Source organism: Vanessa tameamea, chromosome 29 (assembly GCF_037043105.1).
Source record: "Vanessa tameamea isolate UH-Manoa-2023 chromosome 29, ilVanTame1 primary haplotype, whole genome shotgun sequence".
In the NCBI taxonomy this organism is placed as follows: domain Eukaryota; kingdom Metazoa; phylum Arthropoda; class Insecta; order Lepidoptera; family Nymphalidae; genus Vanessa; species Vanessa tameamea.
The window spans coordinates 3,991,015-4,010,631 of NC_087337.1; the positions used below are offsets into that span (position 1 = coordinate 3,991,015).

Sequence of the window (19,617 nt, forward strand, 5' to 3'; positions counted from 1 at the left end):
ATATTGCCTTCCAGCTAAGCGCCATCTAGTTAATAGAAATGTAACCATATAGTTCAACATGTACAAGATAGATGGCAATAGTTACAATACAGATAAATACAATACTAATTAATATAATTTTATTGATTACAATTTCTCAGCTTTATAAAAAACGCGGAGCTTTTAAATTTATTTTAATATTGTTGTTAGTTTTTTAAATAACATAATGATCTCTTATCTGAATGCAAATTTTGCATTAGTTATGGGAACGAATAACAGATGGCGTTAGCATGCAATTAAATCGCGCTTACGAAGTTACATGCTCGTGAGTATAAGAAGAAGTCCAATGCGTTCACTCGTCCACAAGAGACTTAACATTTTAGTAATTTTTGAGCATATCGGGCATATTTAATGTATCGATATCAAATAAAGCCTATCCTTAAGTAATTAAATTGCATATTTATTTTCATTTGATTATGAATTGTGTTCTAGGTATGTTAATATAGTAAATAAAATTCTATATACGATACAGACGTAATTCGCATACTGTCGATCTGTCTGTTGCTCTATCGCGATTAAACTACTGAACCGAATTTGGTATTAAGCAAAGATTGAACCCCAAGGAGGGTTTTTATAAGGTTGATCTAGGACTATATTGGCTATTGGAGTGCATGTCAGTCCTCGTGGTGCACCCTGGGCTACGGGGCCGGCTTGAGCTTACTCGACGGCTAAGACTGACGCAGCGGGATACCACGGGGTCGCTCCTGGTACGTCTCTGGTTGAGCAGAGTGTACCGTGTGAGTGGCCTCGTTGGCTAGAAGGGTGGAGGGCTCGTTATTCGAGCCTCCGAGGTGTTTTACACCGGTGGTCAGCGGCGGAGCCAACCATCTTATCCGCCGCAGGGTGTCAGTTTTTGACGCCCGGCTTCCAGTGGCGGACTCGGGGGAGTTCGTCATCTCCATGTATTCAGTCGCCTTCCGGCGGCTGCCGTTCGTGGGGTCGCGGTTGCAAGCCACGGGCGTTCTCGTAGCCTAACCACTCGACGGCATGGTGGACACTCGAGGAGGTTATAGTGGATAGGACAGGGCATTAGGCATGGGGCCCTCATAGCCCCGGTTGAGTCCCACATACCCGTCCCGGTCCCCCGACCGGGCGGCACGCGTAAATGCATTTCCTCATAAAACTAAAAAAAAAAGGATTATATCGAAATATAGATCAGGTAGTGACTGTCTTGTAGGGTAATTCAATAGCCTGTGTCAAGGATAATCAATCCTCTCCCCGAAAGTTGAAATAATAGAAATAGATTAGAAATATCAAAATCAAGATTCACATATATTTTAATATTTTATATTAAACCGTGTTCTATCCGTGCAAACCGATCCGGTTAGCTAGTTTTTACTAAATTCCGAAATATTGCATATATTGGTACATAAAGAAATATAATAAGTCCAGATTGATACTAAGAGTTTCTCAATAGAAATACCCAATAGATAAATGAGTAAATTCATTTATTTTACCGCTTTAATACTGAAAAAAAAATTGATTAAAAATAATATTTAATATTTAGATACCTACAACAATTTAAAATGATTTCAATTTCATATTATACATTTATAAATACAACGATTATTTTAATTTTACTTCTTTTTTTTAAATAATCGTGCATTCGGTATAAGAAATTAAAAACACAAAAATGCATTTATTAAGCATTGAGACAGATGTCAAAATTCGCAAAATGGCCGCTCAGTCGGTTACTATGGCAACAAAAATGTACACAATTAAAAATACATGCTAATCATAACGAATGGATTTATAAAATATATTTTTCAATATAAAAGCATAGCTATGTTAAGAATTATTACATTTATGATATATTGTGCGTGTTTTTTTCTTAGTGTAGTGTTATGAATTTAATATTTAAGAGAAATTATTATGTGACCTGCATTCAATGCCAAGGTAAGCTGAATTATTAATTTTCTTTGCGTTTAATATGTTTAAAATCAATATTTTTTCTTACTTTATATACATGGCAATTGTTTTATCTTAAATGAAAACTTTTTCGAGATAAATTAAAATCTAAATATTTTGAAATACGAAAAATATAAAATTCACCAATTCGCAATGTTTATTAAGATTTTAACATTGTAGTTATTTATTAAATAAATAGTAATATTTTAATATAATAAATTGTCATAATGTAAATACATATTAATATACTTAATTTATAAAAAAACAAATTACATTTTTAGCATATTTTTACTTTATTAATAATCGTTAAACCCTAACAATTACATCTATATTAATAATACATATATAAATAAATAAATAATACATTTATTTTCGGATATTAACTAAGTATTACCTGCTGTTATGAGATATTAACATTTCATTTGCTCAATAAGTTAGTTCATATTTTCGTCAATAGATGTCGCTGTACTGCTAAAAGTAAATTCTAATATTCGTATATTTTTTCGTTTTGGGTGCACAAATACAATTTCATTCATTGGTTGTGCTACAACTTTAAACGAATATTCTGTATCAGTGTTGCAGAACCACTGATATTTTGACTATCGATAGTTGACCTCGAAAACTGTACAGGATATCGATATTACTATCGATAGTATCGTTTTGTAACTGCACTATCGATAGGTCTCCGTTAACAATACTATTGATAACAGCAATGCTCTATAATACAAAAGGAATTTAGAGAACATAACGGGCCGGTAATTTACCACTGCTGGGTTATGACTTCATCGCCTTTTGAGAATTTTTGGAGCTAATGCCACCACCATGGAGTAGTCTCCAATGCGAATCGTTTATGTTCATGGCCAGAGTTTATTCGACTCTTGTTGTTTTACTTCACAGTTCAAAAGATGTATTACAAACATAAATGAAACTGCATTTCATTGGCGTTTGAACTCACAACCATCGGTTAAAATCCTCGTATTCTCACTACTGGAGCATCTCGGCTTTCATGTAAACAAAAATTATATAAAAGTATCGTTGATTAATTGCGTGTTAATATATTTTATAAATTTACAGATAATTATTAAAATGCAGAGTCTAAGAAAAACCGTAGACAAAAAGAACAAACTCGATACCAAAGACGATTCGATTGCCAAGAAGCAAGATGAAAAAAACAAAAGAAACGACCACAGAGTTTCGACTCCACGAAGTTTCGTACCAAAATCTACAGCTGACATTTATGCGAAATCCACTTCGAGTGTTAACGCACCAAAAAAAGCACCTCACACTAAAACCACGAACATATCTCCTATGAAAGATCTGCTAAAATCGTCGCCATCATCCATAAGTCAACAAAGTTCTAGAAGTTACAGATCAAACAAAACGGCCGATGCAAGAAAAGTAACACCCGTTTCCGCTAGATCAACTGATAAAAATAAAGTTCCAACGAGAACTTTGGCTAACAAGAAACTACCCACGAACGCCATTGTTAATTCTCCAATTGTGAAAAGGAAGTTAGATTTAGGTCAAGATAAATCAAAGGAGGTCGCGTCGAAAGCGTTAGCGCTAAATTCGAAAGAGGTTTCATCGAAAAAGGTTGTATTGCCAACGAGACAACGCACTAAAACGAGAACTTTGGACGACGAGGAAATAAAAGTATTAACGCCGGATGTTGTGGACAATAACGCTGAATTTCTTAATTTGACGAGGCAATTAATTGCCAAGCCAAAAGTTTTCTATGTAGAATTGAATGAAGAAAAGAAACAGGTAAAATAGTTTATAGGCAAAGTAATAGTCTTTAAAAGGCCCACTGTTGGGCTAAACCTCCTGTCATTTTGAAGGCTTGAGGCTAATTACACCAAAGCAGCTTTGATCACGATGCTTTCCTTCCCGCCTACCACGAGATGCACACGAGTAAAATTTAATCAAATTATTGAAGTTATTTTTTATTATTTTTTTTATTTTTATGTTCAAAGGTCTACAAAACAAAATGACAATCACAAAAATACACATGATTACATATTTCATGATGTAGTCACGGCATGCGTTTAATATTAAGTACCAATTAGCGTCTAGTCCGTGAGAGCAGCAGAGACCAACACATACGGTATAAAGGCGAGTGGCTAAGAACATTTGTTCGAGAGGTAGGAAGACAAAAGGTCCTAGAGTTGGGCAGGCGACTGTTTGAACGAGGGGTGGAAAATTTTATGCATTGCAGGATATCGGACGAGTCAGTAAGCCCATGAATTATCTTGTAATGAAAGATAACATCGTTGATTTTTCTTCTAGTATGAAGTGAGCTTGCTCTGTAAAAATTGAGCCTCTGTATGTACGATTTAAGTTCGTGACATTTATTGTCGGTGTAAGTGAGATGATATTCAAAATGATATAAAGTTTATACAAAAGGCGGGATTAATACCAGAAAGCTTAGTTCATCAGTCAACTTCTAGGTTTAACTTTACCTGAAATAATCGCTTGAAGAGCATAGATTCTCCAATTTCCCAGAAAGTAGGGTTGGATTTAAGTTGTAATTCTGATTATACACCATCTTTGGATATTACCCCGTCCACATGCTGCAGATCATCTGTTTGATTATATTTTGATTTCTTTTGGAAACAATACACGCGCGGTCAGCGGACAGCTTCACGTCTCGATAGAACGTTATTGCTTGGATAAATTATTTATAACTTAAAGAACTTTACTTGGTGGTAGGGCTCTGTGCAAGTCCGTCTGGGTAGGTACCACGCATCAGATATTCTACCGCCAAACAGCAGTACTCAGTATTGTTCAGATTGTTGTATCAGATTTGTTCGTCCACCTACCGGTACCATAAAAGAGTAACTTTTCAATTTCTTGCCAGTTATTCTCGGTAACTAGTGTCTTAATTGCGAATCGCAGTGAATTTATCCTCAACAATAAAGATTTAAAAGTGCTCAAGGCAAGAAAGAAAACATTTTTTTGACACGAACTATAGAACAAAATATTTGTATTGTTGTAAGGAATGGTTAATATTTCTTACGGTTGATATGTCTATGGATATTATGACTACTTACTAGCACATTTGCCGTTCCTACCTATTTTATACAAAAAAATACACTTTTAAATAACGTATAAATTGATTTTACAGTTAGAGACATTTATTTCCTCAAAAGATTTACATTTAAATCTCTCACAGAGAAAATTACAAAACAATTATTATAAAAATTAAGTCGAATAGGCGTACATAACAGGAGTAATATTACAATAACCCAATAATATCAGTACAGCGCTAACAATACAAGGATATTTTGTGATGTAAATAAAACATATATATATGTATGTATTGCATAAACATAATAATTATAAGTAAGCTGCGTCTGCCCGGAGGTGCCGCCATCTTTTGTCTAATGTAAAATATACCGGGACGCTAGTCCAATCCGCGCCGACGCAGGGGTTGCGTTCAGCGTTGCAGAACTATCGATAATTTGACTATCGATAGTTGACCTCGAAAACTATTCAGGATATCGATAGTACTATCGATAGTATCGTATTGATCAATACTATCGATAATATCGATAGTTTGGGTTAAAAGTAATGGTTTTTGCAAAACTATACCAATAGTATTGCTCATGGGAAACTATCGATAGTATCGATACTTTCGATAGTATTGATACGTGACAATACTATCGATAGACTATCGATAGTATCGCTTACACCTTAACTATCGATAGTCTATCGATAGTCTATCGATAGTGGACTATCGATCTGCAACACTAGTTGCGTTACGCTCGCTTGCTACCATAGACAATACATATAAACTGAAACTTGCTATTAATTCTGTGTATTTTTCCCGTTAAGTATTGTAATACTGAATAAATAACGGTGGTTTCACTAAAGTAGATATTTTACATAAAGTGCCTATCTATGTAATCTGTAATTAATATTGTTTCAAGTAATTTTGATTTTGAATACTAACAAATGCTAACTCTACCTTACCGAGACCAACGGCGGAATATTTACAAACTGCTATATTAAAGTCAATTTAAATTTATATACTACAGGTGAAAAAGGAAAGGTCAAGTGACGAGGAAGTGAGTTACGAAGATGACTTCGAGAGTTATGAGTCTGACTTCGATTCCTATCACAGTCAAGAGAACGATACGAGCACGGGTGATGATGATGATGATCATAACGAAGCTAGTGATGAGCAATTTGACGATAAGGATGATAGTGCTAATGTCCAAATAGAGGATGAAGATGCAAATTCTAAAGATGAAAGGATGTTGGATTCTGGTGAGAAACTTGTATATTTTAAATTAAATAACTCGGCAGTCGTCCTGCCTATATCTGATTGATCAACAGACAACAAGAGTGTTTAGATGATAAAAAAGCGTGGAGCTAATACTTGTTGACTTTCAGACAGGAAATATTATATACCATTGTATTTAATTAACATAACTTTGTATTTTAAATGTTGGAAAAGAGTAACTACTGAGTTTCTTGACGGTTCTTCTCGGTAGAATCTACGTTCCGAACCGGTGGTAGTTTCACTTAATATAGTTTGACGACTTCCGTGGTCGAGTAGTGTGTACACCGGTTTTCATGGGTACGCCACTCCGATGTCCCGGGTGCGATCCCCGGCCGAGTCGATGTAGAAAAAGTTCATTAGTTTTCTATGTTGTCTTGGGTCTGGGTGTTTGCGGTACCGTCGTTACTTCTGATTTCCATAACACAAGTGCTTTAGCTGCTTACATTGGGATCAGAGTAATGTATGTGATGTTGTCCGATATTTATTTATAGTTTCTTAAATGACGATTCAAAAGTGATTGTAAGAGCCTACTCGAATAAAGTATATTTTGATTTCGATATGTCTGATTATTTTCGATAACATGTCGATATTCAAAGGTATAGAAGTTAAGGCTTTATCTAGCGGCGAGTCTAAACAAAGTGGATTTAATGATGTACATAAATTGATATTATCGACTAAATCATTTTTAATTTTAACTGACAAAAGTACTGAGTCTAGAAATGTCTTTGGTTTATTATATAACGTAAGATGAGCTAAAAAATGATTTTTGGAAATTACGACTTTAAAATGAAATATTTGTTGTTCATACAAAATCATAGTTTATTCAAAAGATTTTTAAGGAATTTCGAAACCTATGACAGGTTTCGTTTTGATTTCATTTCGTTGTAAACTGCAAGTCACTCGTCTACATTTGGCGCCAAAATGATGAAACCTCTTTTAAATGAAATTTTTAATATCAAATAGTATACATTAGTTCAGTTAGAATGTTTACGTTTTCATTTTTTTCTTGCGCAGCCGTAGCGCCGCTCTCTAACCTCTAATTAATTCTTTGTTAAATCGTAACAATTTAGTAAATTGCAATATGGAATCCTCTTTATTTTCCTGCACATCTACGGCTGGAGCTCTTCAAAAGGAGACCATAACCGATATTTTACGTACAGCTATCGTCCCATAATCACTGGGACAAAAATCGGCTTACGATACTAATATACAAGATAATTTATAAAGTCTGTAATTTGATACATACTAATATATTTTTCGTTTTACAATAACATAAATATTTCAAGAGGAATAAACTCAGTCGGTACATTGAGTTTAGTATCTGTTTTCGTCGCGGTAATGTTATCAAACAATTTTTTTTGTCTCTTGATTCTAGGTAACTACGAACTGCGTGATCCTCGTTCAGCGAATAGATCCAAACCGATGGACTTTATATCTGAAGTCTCAGAAGAGGGGGAGGGAAAGATCAAGCAATATTCCGAGGATAGTGTAAAAGTATCCCTCACGGATGAGGGATTTCAAGACATGTCTAGCATCAAGATTGTTCATGTAGATGTTTTGGATAGGTAAGAATATATCGTCTAGAGATTGACTGATGACGTTGATTTGTATTTCAAACCTTGCACCTGAAATTTTGCACCAACTTGACGCTTGTGACATATTAACTAAGTTACTAACTTCCAGTTTCTGAAACGGTGATTAAACTTAGATTAAAGGATTTAACTTGTATCTTAATCGATAACGTCATAGGCTACCAATGTGCGTTGAGAGTTGTCAGGTTATATCTTTGATCAGGGTCGTAGATACTACGTAATAAAATATCTAATCATTGGTAGTAATTTTTAGTAGACCTAAGCCTGTGAAAAATGAAGGGAAGTTCAGATAGCTCTATGGTTTGAGTATATAATATATCTACTAGACATTCGTGGGCTGTACTAGCATCAGTATATTTTCTGATTTAAATCCATAAAAAAGTATCCATATTTTTCATGGATACTTGGTGGTAAGTCTTCGTGCAAGTTCATAACATCTTAGTTCCAAAAATCGGGAGCGCAGTAAGGAATTGTTAATATTTTCTTACAACGTTTGTCTATCGGCGGTGGTGACTTACCACAGTAATAATACGTCGGTTTATATACGAACAATGTTTTTAGGCCCTTATTCATTGATTTCACGAGATCGAAAGAGAACAAACGAAAGCGCCGCATATTCGATAAGTTGCGAAAACGAGCAAAAGATATCCTCAGCATGGTAACTTTGCATGAAATGTCGTATAATCTATTCGAAATGGCGCCAATACCGTACGACTTGTATATGGCAACGTTTGGCAGATTTAATTATACCCAAACAGCCGTTCAGACATTCGACGATGGAGTCACAGAAGAAGTACAGACTGATAGAATTGTATTTTATAACAAATGGACGCAATGTCCTGTTGAGTTCTCTGATACTGATATATATTTGAATGATAATACAAATACAAAAATAACAAATGAAGATTTGGAAGACTTTAAGTTTCTCACTGAGAATGAAAATGATAATGTCGTGGATGATAATTACAAAAGTGATCCGTTAAGAATATATTTAGAACAGAAAGATGGCGTCGGTCCCGATACAATGATGCCAATCGAGAAATATAAAACAAAATTAAAAAGTAATTCGTACAATGTGGATAGATTAATGAAGTTTTTAAAGAGATTCGAATGTCGAGTTAGTGATATATTAAGTATAAATGCTGGCAACACTGATACGTCGAATTTGATCAGAACGTCAAAATTTCCGTTCAGTGTCGGATATTTGTCGATATCAAAGACGGATTTCGATGAAACGTTTTTAAGTAAATCTCAAATTATATCGACGGTGATGTCTGAAACGAAGAGTAACTTAATTATAACAGTGCACAGGAAATTTACAAGTGGTTTTGTTGCACAGAAGTGTGTGCTGTGTCTGTGGGACTTGAGTGTTGCCAAACGTGAACCTTTAAAAATACTCATTTCGACTGATAATGTTAAAATTGGACGGTTCAGAGGGAGTACTGATGGTCAGTTTGTGGGAGCGCTTGAAGACGGGTGAGTTTATTTTCATTAAATACTTGCTTTATTTTCAAAGGACATTCGGTTGTGTTATATTTTTTATGTTTGTTACTTGTCAACTTCGGATTTGGCAAATCATTTTTGAAGTGATAACTCCTTATGCGAGGGTAAACCTCTTCGTTACGTAACGCGTTACGGCGCCAGTCTGCCAGTCTGGTTGCCCTTTCTGTTACGCACACGGCAGCGATAGGCAGGTTCCTCCTGTTTATCTATGACTATCTAAAGTTATATTTTCCGGAAAGTATTAAAATACCACGCCGCACGTGGATTTTTTTCATACACCGTTTTTTTAAGACGGTAAGAATACTTAGGTGCGTTTATGCTCCTGGTTCTCAAACCTCCGGTTTGACAGGTCCCTGTGTAACATTTTCTGAACTGTGTTCTCCATTCTAGATCTCATCTGCTCCAACATCCATCGGTTCTACGATAAACATAACCAGCCTATTGGAAGTTTAATATTAGAACCTTCGCATTTTACTTTTTATGTATTTACTGAACCTGCGACTTAAACCGCGCGAAATTTAAAAAACTTTACCTATAGCACAGAAAGGCATACTGGAGCCATCTTGCCCGGCTGAAACTATCTCCTTAATAAGTTTCATCTTATTCGGTTCAGCGTTTCAAGGGTGACGAGATGACAGACGAGCTGTTTACACATTTATTATATTATTTTCAACACAGGTCAATTCAACTGTGGGATTTATCGGAAGAAGCGACCTGGTCCAATGATGTGGTCGATGATGATTCTACTGAAACAGTAGAAATTGAATCGAAACCCTTGACCCAAACGGAGAGGGATAGAGTATGGAATCTCAGAAATAGCACTCGCGTCAGTGACGAGGTAAGCAAATTGTTTTATAAAGCTTAGATTTCACACTTGATCAGCTTTGCTCCTGAACAGCCGTTATTGTAGCGACTAGCTTACGGAGGCTGTTTTCCGAAACGGTAGTACTGTTTAAATATGACGATTTAAAAAAGGCTTCATTGTGAAGTTAACTTGAATGAAATACATTTGATTTGATTTATAGAGGCGCAGATCTTAGGTCTTGAATTCTAAGCCCAGAAAGCGTTCAAAATGCCTCTGTTGCAAATTTAAAAAAAATGTTAAGGAACGCTTGTGTGCGAAAGGTTACTGTACAATTAGTGAGTTTATGATTGATAGCACACCTTGGGAATGAAACGATCGCCTCCTGGATATTTCTGTTCATATTCAATATATGTATGTATTTAATTAGTTTGATAAAAAAAAAACCCGCTGAGTTTCTTTCGCCGGTTCTTCTCAGGTCAGGGTGTTTCCTTTTCCGAACCGGCGGTAGTGTTTAATTTGACTATCAGTAAGTAAGTGTAATGCTTCTATAGTGAAGTTTGAACCGATAAAAAGTCTTTGAAGTTTTTCGGTCGAAAAAATCTCAGTAGCAATAGACGACGAAGACGACCTCCGTGATCGAGTAGAGTGTACACCGGTTTTCATGGTTACGCCACTCCGAGGTCCCGGGTTCGATCCCCGACCGAGTCGATTTAGAAAATAAGTTCATTAGTTTTCTATGTTGTCTTGGGTCTGGGTGTTTGTGGTCCCGTCGTTACTTGTGTTTTCCATAACACAAGTGCTTTAGCTACTTACATTGGGATCAGAGTAATGTATGTGATGTTGTCCAATATTTATAAAAAAAAAGAATTATGCTGAGAATTATGCACACACTGTTTCCCCATAACGTCTCCTGTAGTTGACCAGTCTCACTTGAGGAGGAGGACATAATTATAACGGTTATAAGATACAAATCAACATAAACATACATATGTCACGACAGCCGTCAGTTCAATCGAAAATGAAGAGTATTATTTGTGCTTATTTCTAATTTTATTGTGGTTAGAACGCGTGCATCTTAACCGATGATTTTCGGGTTCAAGCCCAAGCAGGCACCATCTCTCGTGCTCGGCAACGAAGGAAAACATCGTGAGGAAACCTGCATCTGTCTAATTTCAACGAAATTCTGCCACATGTGTATTCCACCTTCTCCTCAAAGGGAGAGGAGACCTTAGACCAGCTGTGGGAAGTTTACAGGCTGTTAATGTTATATTTTTATACATATCGTGCAATGTGATTTGATGTGAGACTACCTGGAAATATTAGAACATTTGCCGAGATCGTTTTGAAATGTAATTGTTTTTGATGTGATATTGTATCTACTGTTGGTTACGATTAAAAATATTCTTTATTCGAATAGACATAAGAATCAATTTTTTGTAATCATGATTCGTGGGTAAGAAAATAAAGTAAATTCTACCGAGAAGAACCGGCAAGAAACTCAGTAGTTGCTCTTTTCTCCTTTTTTTTCAATTACGATATTACATATCTGTCCCCAGAAAAACCAATGTCTACTCCAAGCGAGCTCCTACACGAGTAGCGCAATGGCTGTGTGCAAAAATGAAACAGTCGACAGTGTCGTGGGGTTGGAGTTCATGGGAGATATGAACACGGCTAATTTAGGTTCTGGAAGGAAAATTATACGGCAGGTAAGGAAACATTTTGTAAGTTTTGGGAGTGATAACTCTCATGGGAGGATAAACCGTTACGTAACGCGTTACGGTGCTATTCTGTCTGGCTTCCCTTTCTCTTAAGCATACGGCAGCGGTAGGCAGGCAATAATTATACTAATAATATATTTTATCTATATTTATAAAATAACATGTCCTGACTGACTGATTCATCATCGCCGAGCTTAAACTATTCAAGTTAGGGCCATGAAATTTGGTGAGTAGAATCGTTTTATTGAGTAGACGCTCACTAAGGGAGGAATTTTGGAAATTCTACCCTAAGGGGGTGAAATAGGCGTTGAAAGTTTGTATCGAAGTCCGTCATTATTTAAGTTAGAAGCATAAAATTTTATTTTTGGGCGCCTGATTAAAATTTTTTGGACTACGTGTCCAAGCTGTTGTTATAATTATTTGCATTTTTGTGTTATTTTAAATGATTTATTAAATTAAAAAATGATGTCGAAAAGTTTCCATTAAACTATACGACTTCGACTTTTTATTTTGTCGGATTTATTTGTCTTGGATTTTGTGATTGAAAATGAAAGTGATTGAAGTTGATATTTTGGACAAAAATGAAAAGTATCTCTTGAGTATATTCGTGAATACAATTTTGATAGTATAAATATTAACTTAAACAAAAATCAGTAAAATGTCGCACGGCTGTCGAAATACCAGTCTTATGTTCTGGAGAATAATGTAGAAAATATTAAATGTATTATTTAGACTTACTTTTATGACAGCAGACGAGTAGGTCCACTAAATATTAAACGGTCTTCTTCGCTCGATACTGCAAGTAAGGCGCCATTCAACGTTGTGTACAGGTTCTTTAAACCTATTATTAAAGTAACACGGTTCACATTTAAATCGGAACACATTCAATTGTAGAAGATACAATCGTAAAAAAAACTGTTGGTGATGTTGTTCTTACGAACGATGCAACAAAAGTATCCAGTACAAATTCTTGATTCGTACACTGAACTGTATGTTTGACTGACTGACTTTAACCAGCTGTTGTTGAATGAACCCGTGTTGTTCGCAGATTTGCTCGTTACAACGGACAGGTATATTAACAATATGGTCGATAGTACAAGAAAAAACGAACGTTAACAATGATATCGGGAAAACGTTTTGGTCTAAATTGAAATTAGAACGAAATCAGACAATTAATTTAACGGAATATGTAAACGCGCCGGTCGATGAAGAATTTACGAGATTCAATTTAAACGCAGCTAAGAAAAGATTAACTGTCAAACGGCAAGAGAGAAATTTGAGTAAAATTTCCCGCCCGAAATCGGCCATTAGTAAATTCGACTTTGACAGACCGAAAAGTGGTGCCAGTGTGAAAAATAAACATGTGGTTGAAAGCGATTTGTTTCATTTCTGGGAGAATGGCACTGTGTTTTATCATTTGAAAGTAATGGAACTGAAGAACGTTGATAGTTATTTGGTGGCGAAGAATGGCGGGGAAGTGCTTTGCTGTAGGCGGACGTTGGGGACTGTTAAAGTTAAAACGCTATGTGTCGCCAGTAAGTAAAGATTTGTCGTATTAATATAATGCTCCACTTTTACATGTTGATGTTAGTACAAGAATAAATTAAACATTCCTTGTAATGTCAATGAGATATACAATTAATTAACCATGGTAATTATGATCTGTCTAAAAAGTAAAGTAACAGGCTGTACATGTTCCGCTGCTAGGATGAGGCGTCCACTTGTGGGAGGTTATTCGATCATGATGCTCAAATTAGATATGGTGCATATAGACCATATGCACCATATCTAATAGATAAATAAATAAAATAAAAATAAAATAAAATAAAAAATATAGACGTGGTTGGTTTGTTTTGGTTGAATTTTTTTTGCTTCATCATGAATTACAAACGCAAATTCATTATTGGTTAAAATTCACTTTTACCGATCACTGATTGCTACAACAAATTTTATAAATAGATAATGAATGACAACACGATCACACTACAGGGTGGAATATGGTCACCACTGCCTTAGAAGACATTGACGCTGTAAATATGTTCCAATTCTTGCATTGCCAATGCTCCGCCAAGCTTGGGAACGAAGATGTTACGTTGTGCTTGTAGTTAAACTTACTCACAATTAAAAGAGGAAAACAATGAATGAATATTTTTATTTCATCCTAAATTAAGTAATCATGTTGAATAAGATTACAGATTCATATTGGATAAGTTCTAAATTAAATCCCAAAACAAATTAGACCAATTTAAATGAAGTTAACGACCCAAATTGGTTGAACAATATGGATCTTAATCTAGTGGACACCTCGCCGATGGACATATCTTGGACCATAGCTGAAGCGTCTCAGAAGGTCTCTTAGAAATCTTTTATGAGTTATGCATCAAGTAAATTAATTTTCCTTATAATAACAGAAATCATTCAAATGTCGCTTCGTTTTTTCAATTTTTCTGATTATATGTAGATGCAGCGTCGTCTGTAATACACTTGGAGTCATCGCCGCATGGGTTGCCGTATTTTTTAGCCGGAACCGATTCGGGAACAGTCAACTTGTGCTCGCTCATTGATTTCCGAGTCCTTCTAACTCTGGAGTGTGGGTGAGTTGATGACGTAGCTGTCTTTGAAATGGAATATCTTTGAGATATTTACAAAGCGTTTGATAAAAAACCATTAGTAAATAAGGCATAGTCACCTGAGGTTATTGAAATTTGAAACACACATAAATACATACCTACTTACACATAATTCGTTAAAATCATGTGAGTTACTCTTTTCTAACATTTGAGATACAAAGTTAAGTCACTTAGATTTACATAAAGCATCCTGCCTGATCGGACTCAGGGGCAACTGCCCTACGGCCTCCACGAGAAAGGTGCCCTCACAAATAGGTTCCGACGAGTTTAGGTACCTGTATATATAATCAAATGATAGTATTAGTAAAGCTGTTTTAAAGCTTCAGTAAATAAATTATAAACAAACCTTACTGACAGAAATGAAATTCTTAAAATTAATTTATCGAAAATAACAAGGGTTCCCAGTTCTCTGTTGCCTCAGGGCCTCCAGACCTCAAAATCCGGTCCTGCCCGGTAGTGCGAAAAGACGTGTCATATGATGCTAATATGTATGACGCCAATTTGTCGACGTCATAGTTGTATCAGCGCGTGTCTCAGTTCCGAAACGTCGCATAATATTTTTGATCGTTTTCAAATCGATTTGTCCAAATTTCCTTATTAACTAGTTTATGTGGTATCTGATGAGAAGATATTCAGTATTTCAATGCGTTGTTTCAGAAGCGGTCCAGTTTTAGTAGATAGATGTATTGCGGATGACAGAGGGCGATACATATCCAGCGTTAAGAAAACAACCATCGATACCAGTGCCAGTAATAAGGTACCCACCCATTTTGCATGATCACTGTTAGATTGTCCTAAATGGGAACCCTGGACTTTCACCTGCAGCCTCATAACCTCGAGTTTTTTTTGTCAATGAGTGAAAGCCAAAATGTGTGTTCAAACCAAGCACTACTGAATTTGAATGTGCTTAATTTGTGCTCAATGGTGAAGGGAAACTTCGTGAGGAAACCCGAATGTGTCTAATTTCAATGGATATCAAGTCGTATTGGAGCAACATTGAGTTATAAACTCAAAGGGAACGAGCGTTATCCTTAACACAGGACTAAGGGAATCTTCGACTGATTTTTGATCTGGTTGAACCGAGTACTTTGGGAACTTGACCCTTTTATAACTAGACCGAGGTATAATATAGTATTTTTATCGGTTAAAGCGTGTGCAAAATTTCAGTTTAAATAGTTAGGAGGAACTAATTTAAAATTCAGTTGCAAGATTAGACCCATACATACACACAAAAAGATCTACTAAGAAAACTAACATTAAAAAAAAATACTAAGAAATTACAATGAGCTCGAACACTGTTGTAAGTTGGTGAGGAGTTTATCCAGCTGATTCCAGGTGACGCAGCAGCATCAGACCAAGGATGCTATGTTGTTGTAATATTTAAGACATTGATTCTTATAGAAGTCGCACTTAGACATGAGCTGGTGATTTTCAAACAGCAGAACAGATTTTCTTTATTCATAGTGTAAGTCACCTATCGGACAAAATAAACTAAATCAAAATCGGTTCTTCCATTCAGGAGCTATGATCCTACAGATAACATACGGATACACACGTTAAACATATAACATATCTCTTTTTGCTTCGTGGGTTACAAATATAAATACTCTAGAAGATTTAAGATAAGATCTGTGAAGAAAAAAGCTCCACGGGTTAATATGTAGATTTCTTATTCTTTTGTTTTTTTTATTTTTTAGCAGTTGGCAATAAAGTCGATATGCTGGTCACACACAAATCCGTTTTGCATAATCGCAGTTTGTAACACAAATGTGTTTGTTTGGGAACTGACACACAGTGACATGAGAGCCAAGTGTACGAGTGGAGATGTTGCACACTGTTGTTCCACCGAACGAGCTCTGGTGAGTGTAATATTCGAAAGAAGATTTTTATTTAAACTAATATTTAAAAAAAAAATGAATCAAATCTCGCCATTGCGTTAGCTGCCATTTAGCGGCCATTATCTGTGAAGCTGACCAACTGCGTAGCAGAACTTATAACTCATGAGAATTCACAAGAACAAATACAAGTACCCTCTGTTCTCTCACAATCTGATGGGGTCGCAAAATAAGTGTTGTTTACCAGTGGACAGAGTCTAGGTTCAGCTGTTCGGGTCGTGGTTTTACATTTTTCCAAAGCAAGGGAGTGTAAATATACCATTTTCAAAATACCGAACTGTGGTTTTGTTGACCAAATAATCCAATAAAATTTGCTACACAAGGTATTTAAGCCCATATATATATAGATAGACGACCTCCGTGGTTGGGTAGTGTGTACACCGGTTTTCATGGGTACGCCACTCCGAGGTCCCGGGTTCGATTCCCGGCCGAGCCGATGTAGAAAAAGTTCTAGTTTTCTATGTTGTCTTGGGTCTGGGTGTATGTGGTGCCGTCGTTACTTCTGATTTTCCATAACACAATTTCTTCAGCTACTTACATTGGGATCAGAGTAATATATGTGATGTTGTCCGATATTTATTTATTTATTATTTATTTATATATCAGTTACCGAGGTACGGGATACAACTCGAGTCATTGTTGGAATTACCAGCAGCCCAAAGTCTGGTTAACAGTTTTTAGACCCTTATACCTCGGAAAGTATTAGGAGGGGTACGTCTACTATCAGAACTCATTTTGGTCACATCGAATTATGAGAGTTCACCAGTATTTTCGCATACACTCAAGAATTATCTTGATAATGTCGTCCTGACCGACCTGCCTGGCCACGGCGGCGTATCTCAGGATACCAGAAAAGTATACAGGACTTGTCATAGTGCACAAGTGTGCACCAACACAGGTCTGTCCGTCCAGGTGCACTCTCTATTCCCTCACTATCACAATCTGATGAGAAGGCAAGAGGCGCAGTCACAACAGCATTACGTGCTTTCCGAGTCACGGGAGTGTACAAAGATCCAGACTCCGTGTTCCTGAGAATTGTTTTTGATAGAAATACTCATAAACTTTATCTACCCGACACCTGGATCTCTGGCGTTTGCTTCGACTTCCTTGTTGATGACAAGGAAGTCGAAGCAATGTCGTATCTAGCATATGCAGGCTAGCCTCCCCTGATCCTGGACTACTTCATATATACGCGATTCAAATCCGTATTTATACCTTTAAAAGCGAAATACTGGTGAGCGGACCAGGTTGGTTCCTTAAAGGGTGAAGACATCCGCTAAGAATAGATTTTACTAGACTTCACCCCTAAGAGGCTAAAACGGCGGTTGGAAGTTTGTGTTTTATAAATTTTGCGCGAGTAAAGCCGCAGGTCCAGCTAGTAGAATATAAGAATCAGATAAAGCAGTACCGTTGTTGATTAATGTAATATCATTGCAGGCTTTACTTACCACAGAAGGCAACGTACAAATCTACAAGATGAGAGACGAAACGGGGAACTTGGAGCTGTTCCAAAAATACGTGTCCCTACTGTAGCTGTATATATTGTTGATGACTATTGATTATTTAATAAATACGAGTGTTTTGTTTTATTTTATTCCTTGTGCGGTTAAAATTTTTATTGAAGACAATATTATATGCAATTTTTTTTTGATGATCACTTGTGTGGTTGAGACGGTAGAGCGTAACAAACAAACAAAATCGAAATCGAAATAAACTTCATTCAAATCTCGCGAGTATCTTTTAAACATTATACATGATTAAATGTACAGCTACCCCCGATTCGGAATGTAGCTTCATGACAAGAAACTCAGTAGTTACTCTTCCAAGAATCAGCGACTGGCTTCTTGAACATTAAATTGTCATCATCATCTTAGCCGGAAGACATCCACTGACAAAGGCCTTCCCCAAAGATCTCCACAAAAGCCGGTCTTGCGCTTACTCGCAACCAGTGGCTTCGCGACACTCACCAAATCTTCAGTCCACCTCGTGGGGTCTGCTCACGCTGCGTTTTCCGTTTCATGGTCGCCACAAGAGAACTTAAAACAACATAGAAATCAACGAATATGGACTCCAATTTTTTTTATTATCTACGTAACCCTTTATTAAGAAATACTCTTATGTATTAATTTTTAACATTTAATTGAAATGCATTTAAAAAAAGTGAAAAGTATTTGAGGTATTTTATTGAAGCAAACTTGCCCTTGCCCGAGGACGGAGAACTTTGCGGAGACGGAAACCAGGCGATAAAAGATTTACTTAACTTCTCATTCTTTACTTGTTCACATAAAAAAAAATTATATCGCTGTTAAAATTATTTAAGTATACCAGTTTGAACCAGGGGCAGATTATCCCCTTAACCGCTTAGACCCGGCCACAGGTGAACCCACAGCAAGTCATCGCTTTAAATCTCATCTTATCAAAAGCAAATCACATAAAAACCTTATTGATTTCTAGATATTATTAAATGTTTCATGATTTCTTGAGATATATGGCATAGACATATGGCATCTAAGGTATCAAATCTGCCCCTGGTTTGAACATAATTAGATAAAAGATAGATATTGTTATCTATTTAGGTAGATAACATTATCGAAACTAATGAGTTTTTATTAATAAATATTATCGTGACGTCGTTAGCTCGTATTATCTATATAATAAAGCTGAAGTATTTTTTTGTTTAACATATCTCCGAATTGAATTGACCGACGATTTATAAAAATTATATGTTTGTATGCCACTTGGTGGGACGACTAACACCCAAAACGCGAGGGAAGTCGCGGACAACGATTAATACTATAAATGCGAAAGTAACTCTGTCTGTTATCTCTGCACGCTTAAATTGCTGAACTGATTTTGATGAAATTTGCTATGGAGTTTGAGTCCGGGGATATGGGCAGTTTTTTTTTTTATTCAGTCCTCGAGGGTATTTACCCTTATTATATAAACATGTCCCTATGTGTGCTTAGATCTTTAAAATTACACAACGGATTTTGATGCAGTTTTTTAATAGATAGATTGATCCAAGAGGAAGGTTTATATGGATAATACATACACAAAGTTATGTCGTGAATACATATTTTTTAGCGCTTGCATTGTAAACGCTGGCTGAACCCTACGAGATAGATCAAAATAATGTTCTACAGTATTGTAACCTTAAAAAGGTGCGATGGTATGTGTCTATCTCTTAGGGATAGCCCACAATAGCCATTTTTTATCCTTTATTTCTTACGAGAAATAATGCC

The 19,617-nt window shown here is 36.1% G+C and overlaps 2 protein-coding genes across 2 annotated transcripts in view; both read left to right on the plus strand.

Annotated features, from left to right (window-relative positions):
• Nucleotides 1–19,617, plus strand: part of LOC113396857 (UDP-glucosyltransferase 2-like) — a 191,513-nt gene that overhangs the window by 160,406 nt on the left and 11,490 nt on the right. The window lies entirely within an intron of this gene.
• Nucleotides 940–17,914, plus strand: LOC113396862 (uncharacterized). The gene is made up of 12 exons (XM_064219632.1): nucleotides 940–1,005; nucleotides 3,022–3,711; nucleotides 5,985–6,216; nucleotides 7,608–7,797; nucleotides 8,386–9,300; nucleotides 10,006–10,165; nucleotides 11,689–11,838; nucleotides 12,899–13,385; nucleotides 14,312–14,444; nucleotides 15,138–15,237; nucleotides 16,181–16,339; nucleotides 17,813–17,914. Exons 1-12 carry the CDS (start codon nucleotides 940–942, stop codon nucleotides 17,906–17,908), a joined length of 3,378 nt encoding a protein of 1,125 aa, XP_064075702.1. The 3' UTR covers nucleotides 17,909–17,914.